A 10,419-nucleotide genomic window follows, 5' to 3' on the forward strand; every position below is an offset into this window, starting at 1 on the left:
TCAATATAAAGTCTGAGGAAACATTTCTAACCTGATGGGAGTCCAGCATGAAGGGTTGATGAGTATATTGATGAGTGTAAATTATACTCTACGGCTTTCACTGTCAGAGCTCGAGCAAAGTGAACACTTACGGGATTTTAGAGTGGCGCCTGAGACGGCGTTGTCCGACGTCACCGTTAAAACACACAGAGAAGGAATATTTCTTGTTTCAAAGCTCCAGAAGAGGTGTCTGGTGACTTTTCTGACTGATATTCTTATGTTTTATTCATCCGTTAAACCAAGTTCCACGGATTTCTATCGCGTCTATGTATAGCTAAAGAAACATTTCCAAAAGCCGTTAAGAGTAATTTTGATGGATTTAAAGTTCGGAACAAGGAAACCTTCTAACCTCATCCTAAACTCAACACTTTTAAGCATGAGCAAGAAATTAGAATGTAATAGCAAATACAAACCCTGCCAGACTGGTTGAAAATGACACGGTGTTCAACAGAAAGCTGTCAAAGTTCTGGAGTAAAATTGGTGAAAGCTTCATTCTGCAGTCTCTAAAGAACAGCTATTTGGCCTATTCATTAAAACCCCAGCTAAAAAAAAAAAAAAAAAAAAACGACGCTGGGTACAATTTGAAGAAATTTCTTCATTTTTTATTGCATAAATGGAACAAAATAGCCCCAATGACAGGAAGTTACCGACTGGAACAAATGATTCCTTCCTGCTATTGTAAGAACGGAGTACAGAAAGTAATACAGATGATGCCACATTCAATACACTAATGGTGTTATATTTTCCTATATCGTTCACACGCCTCCGCTCTGAGCTCAGCGTAACTAACCAAGCGCAGTTGTAGGTCCAGATCCTGAGGACAAAATTCAATAATGAATCCCAGTCTTTCAAAGACACGAACTGCCATTCACCTTCGTAATTACACTGTAATGAAGAATTTGAATATAAAAAAAAAAAAGTCTTCTGGATTGAAGAAAAGGGATTATTTCTATTCTGGTCAGAAAGACAGTGATCATTGATTCAGAGACTTAATTACAAGAAAATAATCTCTTTCTTCTTTTTTAATTCGGCTCGAAGGAAAGACGTTTACATACACGCATGCACACGGGATCAATACGGCTGAGTTATTCTGCTCATGTTCTCTGTAATCTACAACAGCATGGCCTGGGCTGGAGGAAGAAAAGATCTGCATAGCTACTAAAGTGTCTGGCTTCCTGAGCGCTTATATGTCTGAATCACCGATGTCTGTCACGGTACCTGTCTCGCTGCTGCTTATTGGTGCTTATTTCTGTCTCACTGCTTCAGTTTTCTTAATACTTTGGCTCACAGCTTCTATCTCTGTCCTTCTGGAGACATCCATTTGTCTCACTGACTTTGTAGACATTTGACAGCGCTGTTCTGTAGCCATCTTTCTTTCTATTCTGTAGACACCAGTCTTACTGCTTCTATAAAATCTGTCCTTCTCGCTGCTTCTGTAGACTTCCATCCCACTACTTCTGCAGATGTCTATGATTCTCTATGTCTTGTCTCGCTGCTTTGGAAGACGCCAGTCTCGCTGCTTAGGTAGACATCTGTCTAGCTGCTTAGATAGACATCCGTCTAGCTGCTTCGATAGACATCCATCTAGCTGCTTCGGTAGATATCTGTCTAGCTGCTTCGGTAGACGTCGGACTCGCTGCTTCAGTAGACATCCATCTATCTGCTTCAGTAGACATCTGTCTAGCTGCTTCGGTACACGTTGGACTCGCTGCTTCAGTAGACATCCGTCTAGCTGCTTCGGTACACGTTGGACTCGCTGCTTCAGTAGACATCCGTCTAGCTGCTTCGGTAGACGTCTGTCTCGCTGCTTCAGTAGACATCCGTCTAGCTGCTTCGGTAGACAGCTGTCTCGCAGCTTCTGTACATGCCCGTCTTATTGCTTCACTGCTACTGTAGACATGTCTTACTGCCCATAGAGCCACCGGTCTCTAGCTGTCCATCTCATAGCTCACATACTCATCCATTAGCCTGTCTATCCTACACACTATTGCTGTCTTACTAACAGTCTGTCTCACTCTAGCTGCCTATTTTTCTGTTGTTTTTTTTTATTGCCCATTCAGGTGTCCATTTTGCTGCCCATTTAGTCATCTGTCTCAATGTCCGACTAGCCGTCTCCGTCCGTCTGTCCGTCTTATCCATCCTTCCTTCACTTGGAGTCCATCGATATGTCTTAATTTCCGTAGTTTACTGTTAAACGAGTAAAACTTTGGATGCTTGTTTATGACTATCCATGATGAAATAGTTACTTTTTTCCTAATTAAATCCTGTGCAGGTGACCATAAAATCCTCAAACATATTGAAAAGACTTCATTTCGCTTCAGTTTTCTCAGTGGCAGATGGCGGGAGACCTGCCGTTTTGCCTGCGAGAAAAACCACAGCGCAGTTAAACCCTCTCAGACCTGCAGAAATGAGAAAGTGGCCTCCAGCTGTTGAGCCATGATGGATGCTCACTACTAAGGCAGCTGACCTCCAGGGAAAGAGAGAGAGAGAGAGAGAGAGAGAGAGAGAGAGAGAGAGAGAGAGAGAGAGAGAGAGAGAGAGAAACAGAGAAACAGAGGGAGAAAATGGGAGGCCGCCACACTCAATGTGCCCTAAATCTTCCACCACCCTCATTACGAAGACGGTAGGGGGAAAAGACAGATGCACCCTCTTTTTTTTACCTCCTCTACACACACACATACACACAAAACACCTCCCAAATACTCCCTCAGGCTGTCTCCTAAATCCACACCACCGGCAGTTAACGATGTCTTATGCAGCTTTATATCAAAAGAAAGAAGCGCGCAAACGCAAAACGCTGGAGCGTGAACCTGGGCTTTATTGCTTCGTCTGCTTTGACGTCGAGTGTAAATTTAGGAAGTGCGATTCCACACATCGGGTTTCAAATTCTGTAACTGGAGGGTGTCGGTGCACACGCAGACACACTGCATATTTCTAGAGGTGACACCACAACTTCATCACAAGTAGTGTTATAGGCTAGACTCGCAAAAACTAGCGAGACCCCGAGCCTCACGCTGCGCATTTCAGATGCTTATATAATGTGTAGAGGTTTATCGGGAAAATGTGGCACTCTTTCGACAAGGGTTCAGTCCTGAGCTGTGCCACATGATTAGACAGTAAGATGATCCTCTATTTACTGACCTGAATCGATCAAATTATATAAGTCAGATCCTCTAACCAGTGATAGACCAGAGATTAGAGCAAATGACTACATGAGACTACATAAGAGTCCATGAGAGCAAGAACACATAGCGGAAAGTGCTATGTGTCTTCTTTCGCATGCATGAGCACACAGACACTCATGATTGGCTAGTTCGCTGTGATTGACAGGCGAAGAGACGGAATGCCCCGTCTAACCCAGGGAGCATGAGAGATTTTCCCATAGATGAGGCGAACATGCTTCAGATGCACATTTCCAACGAAGTTATTATTAAAACAAGCATGAAAAAGGATTGCACCGATTCGTGCACATCCATGACCCTGGATGTTCCTTATACCTGAACTTTAGGTTTTATAACCAGCTCTAGATCGTATTTCGTTGAACCTGCAACATTCGTTACAGCTCAAGATTTTCAACACAAAAGCATACAATGATAGTAATTTGTTTGCAAACGGGTTTGAACGCTGGGGCAAAGTGTATTAGACAGCCATAGAAGCCAAAGCTGGAATGTTTTGGTTCAGATTCCTCTCAAAGCATTTGTATGCGTGTGTGTGTGTGTGATTTGTACCAGGCCTCGGGCAGCAGCGCTGTGTACTCATGTGGAGAGGTGGTTTCTGGGAAATTGCACAGGATGGCTAGTCGATGCTGGAGCAACTCTGAGCCATGATAAGTGAAGAGAATATCCAGCGCTTGAACGTTACTCTCCTAGGAGAAGGAAAGAGAGAGAGAGAGAGAGAGAGAGAGAGAGAGAGAGAGAGAGAGAGAGGGAGAGTAATAAATGAATAATTAATACGAGTCAAATTCATGGCTGTGTCCATTTTCCCCTGCAGCTATTTCACCACTAATAGTCTTTCTAAGTAGCCATATTTCAGCCAGACTTAAAAATACTTTCACGGTATAACGGAAAATCCCATATTTTAGACAATACGCACACAATGAGGTTACACCATTACATATAATTCTCTCTCTCTTTCTCTCACACACACACGAGAGAGAAGAAAAGATGTGAGCTTTACCCTGGCGTAGGTCCTCGCTGACAGCACGATATTCTGACTGCGGAACTTCTTGAAGAATTCTGAGTCGTACCTCTCCTCTGCTGCATGGGGGCCGCCCAAAATCTCCTACACACACACACACACACACACACACACACACACACACACACACACACACACACACACACACACACACACACACACACACACACACACACTTTGATTAAATCCTCTGAATAACCACCAGTAATATTTATCTCTTCGTCATCACCTGACACGATTGTCAATCAACCTTCTTGTGATTATTTTTCTTACCTCAAGTGCCTTTGTTTATGCTTTAAGTGCCTTTGTTTTTTCTGTGTTTCGTTTTGTCTGCTTTTAGCACGTTTATCGTGATGCCTTGTGGAGTGATGGGATAGTGTTCCTGTCTTTTACTGTGGAGTTTATGAGCCGATTACAGCGTCTTACCTTTTACACAGGTTTTGTTTTGTACTTTGTGTTATTTTTTTAGATTGAATCTGGCTCTCTTATTGTCTCTTGAATTCATTTACTGTTCGAAATGCGCTTTACAAAACAGATATCGTCTGACTTTACACCACAGCTTTTAGTGTATATTCTGAGTCTCTGTCTTTTAGTGTCTCTGTCTGAGAGTGAGCGAGTGTGTGAGTCAGAGTCGTGTAACTCCATCCATTAATACACCCTCGTAAATCACTTGCGATGAACACTGAATTATTTTCCAATAACAGCAGTGATTTTAGGGGGCCAAGCACCAAAGGTGTATAGGCACCTTATTGTTATTATAACTCTTCTTTATCTTCTGGCTCCAGTGTCTATGGCAGCCCACAGAACCATCCAGTATAAAGACTGTGAAATTCTGCATATTGATAGCAGAGGGTTTAAGAAACATTCTCACCAAATTTGGTCAAAGTCCTGCCAATGCTGTAGCACCACTACCAAATTTGTAATCCATGCCCTATGATTTAAATGCCTGTTGAACTGGATTTTCCAGCATCACTATTCCTCCTATAATATATATATAAAGTTTCATCTAATTCTTAACATATTTGGTGCAAGTCATCTCCAGTGTAAGCTCCACAAAAGTTATCAAAAGCATTTTGATGCTCTAAATGGTTTGTCCAAAATAGGCGGCCATTTCTGACGATGAAGACGCCTACCAGTAAGTGAGTCTGTACAGTAGCTTAGCAACAACTTTGCATAGCGATGCAAAGATATTGTAAGCATGCAACAAGGTCTGTGCCATTGCCTGTTGGTCAAATGTTCTAAAAGTTAAAAGTTTTAATGTACTAAAAACTGCCATTTTTGCTACTTTTCCTCCAAATTTTGTCGTGGCTAACGTCATAGCAACAGAAAGTGCCAATCATCATTCTTCTCTTTATTAACATCTTCTCCAATACCTTAAAGAATTCCGTCACTGACTGTGGACAAAACACAAGGTAAACCATGAGTGAAACCACAAATCATTCTCAAATTCAGAATTTAACAGTTTTAAAAAAATTCACAGTTACATTTAAAGGTTATGGAAATTTGTTCCTGTTATAACTTCCATTATATCCTCTAACCTCTCTTCTTTTGTCTTTACGTTCATGAAAGAGAAAAAAAAAAAAAAAGCAGCAAGGATGTTAAAAGAAACCTGACAGAAACACAATAGACTCTTGTTTAATACAATAAAATTTTAAACAAATCTCTCCTCCAAGAAACTTTACCAGATCAACATTTACACTTTAAAAAAAAAATCTGTTAGTGAGCCATAAAAGTCAGCTGTGTAGGTTGTTACTATAAAAACCACAGATAACCTTAGAAACAACGCATTAACGTGAACTTTTGCAGCTGGAACCACTGTGAGTGAGAACGAACCCAACACCTACTGAGCATTTTGAGTATCCAAGCATCCAACAACTTTTTTACCCCATCATGTACATTCATAATAGCACAGAAAAGGATTCTAGCTTATAGACTCAGGTTTCTCAGAGAAAAAACATTCCTCTTGTAATTCTTTTCTTCTAATATGTTGGAGTCAGAGCTGATGCCAGGGGGCTGGGGTCAAATCTCAAAGCATCCTACATGCCTCGCAATTGAGGAAAAAACTGATTAAAAATCGCTGATGATTATCTCAAACCGAGCAGTTCGACAAAGGGCTAATTTTCTCATCACAGCAACTCAAGTGATTATTCAATAGACTACATGAATGCATGCAATTAAAAGTGAACATTAACAGTTAGAAGGATTTTAAGTTTATTTGGAAAAGAGAAAAAAATGCAGATTGGTGATGCTTGAGGGGAAAAAACAAAACAAAAAAAAAGAATAATTCAGTCCACAGACTTGAGAGATGACTAGCACGGTCACAGTGATGGTAGTTAAAGTTAATGTGTCATTACAACACCATGGTTAAGACCAACAGGAACGAATGACACAAATTAGCATCTGTTTAATGAGACAGCCTTTTCAAAGTTGCAGTTAAGTTTTAAATACAAAGACTAAACTTCATGCTGCAACTCGATGCTGTAACTACTTTCCAAATCCCACCTCCGGATAAATTTAGTAATCACTTGGATGGTGACGTCCGTTCCATATTAGCAATGTTTGGAAAACAGCATATCATCGCATCATAAACATCTCCAAAGTGTGTGATATTCTCTCTCCTGCTGATGACGTTCATTTCTCAATCAGCTCTCTAGATCCCTAGGTGGTGAATCACTCTAGGGTTTATGTGTGCTGGAGCACTCCTAAGGACTCTGGATCACTTAATACTGAGACAGTGATGACTCTGGCACCTTTCTAATTTCCTCATCTGTTCTGAGAGCTAAGCAGGGTCATGTAAGAAATTACAGATTGTATGTACCCAGATTCCACTCCAAGATACACATCAGAACGAGATCATTCTTAAAAAAGGCTAAAGTATCATAAGGTAATAAAGTTTAGAACTCTAAATGTATAAACTTGGTTAAATCGTTAGTATGGGAGCCGCAGCAGGACATCAAGGACCGTCGATAAACAAAGGCTCTGTGATCATGATTGCCATTTAAAGTAACCTTTTGGGTGATAACTGTAACAATACCAAGCCAAGGTGTACGTGACCATGATTAACATTTAAAGACATCCGGCTAGACAACAATCCCAGCCATTTGGGAGACAGTCAGTTCTTATGCAGTTCAATACACATTTAAAGGGAAACGCCATTTGTACAACAAAGAGGGAAACAGTATAAAAAGCTTGAGCAGGATTTGTCCAGTGTTCTTACTGACTCCGATGAACCCAAAATACATCCTGTATTTTGTCACTGCTAGGTTGTAATACACTTCTTGTTCTTTATTAAGATCTTCACCTTCATCCTTTTATTTTCTTACATTTTATTTCTTACAGTCGTTAGTATGTATCCTAATAAAGTGGCCGGTGGGTGTATATCCGAAAGACATGTTGATTATGTATCACGCTATGCAAATATTATGCTTATTTTTTTGTTCTTAAGTATAATTATAATGTGTAGTGTCGTGACGGTGTTAGATTACACCTTAACAAATTCCCTAACATATGCTGTAACCATGGTAACAGCTGTGGAGGATCAAGTCCTTTGTTGTTTGAGAGCACGTTGCACTATTTAGAGTCGAATCCTTCAGCACCTCCACACAGCACTGGTGCAGTGCTATAAGATCCTGATGTAGATTTATCAGGAATAGCTTTATGGAAGTTACGTAACTTCACACAATATGTGATATTTAATATTTTTAACAAACACTGTTTAAAACAAACATTTAAAAAAAAAAACTGTTACATTAACTTTAAAAAATTATGCAGTCTAGCAGTGATGACTGAGTGATGACTGATGATAAAGTGCTGTGTTAACTGTTGATACAGTGTTGTGTTTGTTGTTATTTAATGTCAGTGTTATGTCCAGTGTTGAGTGACAATACAGTGTTGTGCTGTGTTCGGTTTTGACTGAAGACACAGTGTTGTGTTCAGTGTTGTGTTGTGTGATGATACAGTGTTGTGGTCAGTGTTGAGTGTTGTGTTGGGTGACGATACAGTGTTGTGTTGAGTGTTTTGTTCAGTGTTGAGTGAGGACACAGTGTTGTGTTCAATGTTGAGTAATGATACGGTGTTGTGTTGTGGTCAGTGCTGAGTGATGATACAGTGTTGTGTTGTGTTCAGTGTTGAGTAATGGCACAGTGTTGCGTTGTGTTCAGTGTTGAGTGATGGCACAGTGTTGTGTTGTGTTCAGTGTTGAGTGATGGCACAGTGTTGTGTTGTGTTCAGTGTTGGGTGATGGCACAGTGTTGCGTTGTGTTCAGTGTTGGGTGATGGCACAGTGTTGTGTTGTGTTCAGTGTTGGGTGATGGCACAGTGTTGCGTTGTGTTCGGTGTTGGGTGATGGCACAGTGTTGCGTTGTGTTCGGTGTTGAGTGATGGCACAGTGTTGTGTTATGTTCAGTGTTGAGTGATGACAGTGTTGTGTTGTGTTCAATGTTGGGTGATGACAGTGTTGTGTTGTGTTCAATGTTGGGTGATGGCACAGTGTTGCGTTGTGTTCGGTGTTGAGTGATGATACAGTGTTGCGTTGTGTTCGGTGTTGAGTGATGGCACAGTGTTGCGTTGTGTTCGGTGTTGAGTGATGGCACAGTGTTGCGTTGTGTTCGGTGTTGAGTGATGGCACAGTGTTGCGTTGTGTTCGGTGTTGAGTGATGGCACAGTGTTGCGTTGTGTTCGGTGTTGAGTGATGGCACAGTGTTGCGTTGTGTTCGGTGTTGAGTGATGGCACAGTGTTTCGTTGTGTTCGGTGTTGAGTGATGGCACAGTGTTGCGTTGTGTTCGGTGTTGAGTGATGACAGTGTTGTGTTGTGTTCAATGTTAAGTGACCGTGTCTTTATTCTCACCTCATAGGTGGCCAGTCGGTCCAAATAGCACAAGAGCTTCAGTCTGCTTCTACACAGTTCCTTCTGCTCCAGTGTTAATCTGAACAGAGAGAAATATACATCTTTAATTAGTCCTCAGTGTAACAGCTGTAATGAAATCAAATCAAACCCTATTCATTAGATCAACAGACATCCAGCAGTGTACTGAGTGTACAACCAGCAGGTATACACAACCAGCAGGTATACACAACCAGCAGGCATACACAACCAGCAGGCATACACAACCAGCAGGTATACACAACCAGCAGACATACACAACCAGCAGGCATACACAACCAGCAGGCATACACAACCAGCAGGTATACACAACCAGCAGACATACACAACCAGCAGACATACACAACCAGCAGGTATACACAACCAGCAGACATACACAACCAGCAGGTATACACAACCAGCAGACATACACAACCAGCAGGTATACACAACCAGCAGACATACACAACCAGCAGACATACACAACCAGCAGACATACACAACCAGCAGGTATACACAACCAGCAGGTATACACAACCAGCAGACATACACAACCAGCAGACATACACAACCAGCAGGCATACACAACCAGCAGGTATACACAACCAGCAGACATACACAACCAGCAGACATACACAACCAGCAGACATACACAACCAGCAGACATACACAACCAGCAGGTATACACAACCAGCAGGTATACACAACCAGCAGACATACACAACCAGCAGACATACACAACCAGCAGACATACACAACCAGCAGGTATACACAACCAGCAGACATACACAACCAGCAGACATACACAACCAGCAGGTATACACAACAGGTGTACACGAACACTGGATGTACATAATTACAACCAGCATACAGTACACAACCACTACAATCAGCAAGCGTACAGAAAGGAAAACCAAAGTAAGGTAATCTCTGCAATCTTCATTTTTTAACCAATTGCGTGTGCATGTGTGTGCACATGTGTGTGCACGTGTGTGTGTGTGTGTGATGGAGGTCACTCCCTCAAGTTGTACTTTCACAGTTCTGAACAGCAGGTTTAATGGTAATTGCACCATGTTGAGCATTAGTTGAGTGAGAAAACAAAGCTTGGCCAATGAGCTCATGCGCACACACACACACACACACACACACACAAAGACACACACACAGCATTGTGATCGATAGTGCTGTGCAGCTGTAATGGCTGTGCAGTTAAAAAGGAATTAACAAAATGATGGCCTTTGGTTTTCCACTCCATAATCACAACAGCAAACTGCACTAAGCAATCTGTGCATACACACATGTGTGTGTGTGTGTGTGTGTG

At 41.6% G+C, this 10,419-nt stretch overlaps 1 protein-coding gene across 3 annotated transcripts in view; it reads right to left on the reverse strand.

The window, feature by feature from the left end:
* nbas (NBAS subunit of NRZ tethering complex) overlaps positions 1-10,419 on the reverse strand; it is a 178,610-nt gene that overhangs the window by 126,758 nt on the left and 41,433 nt on the right. For all 3 annotated transcript variants that reach the window (XM_047819115.1, XM_047819116.1, XM_047819114.1), the window contains 3 exons: positions 9,084-9,162; positions 4,216-4,320; positions 3,768-3,904 (listed from right to left, as the gene is read on the reverse strand). In XM_047819115.1, coding sequence (XP_047675071.1) covers positions 3,768-3,904; positions 4,216-4,320; positions 9,084-9,162 — 321 coding nt within the window. The remainder of the gene's footprint in view (positions 1-3,767; positions 3,905-4,215; positions 4,321-9,083; positions 9,163-10,419) is intronic.

Source organism: Tachysurus fulvidraco, chromosome 9 (genome assembly GCF_022655615.1).
Source record: "Tachysurus fulvidraco isolate hzauxx_2018 chromosome 9, HZAU_PFXX_2.0, whole genome shotgun sequence".
NCBI classification, from domain to species: domain Eukaryota; kingdom Metazoa; phylum Chordata; class Actinopteri; order Siluriformes; family Bagridae; genus Tachysurus; species Tachysurus fulvidraco.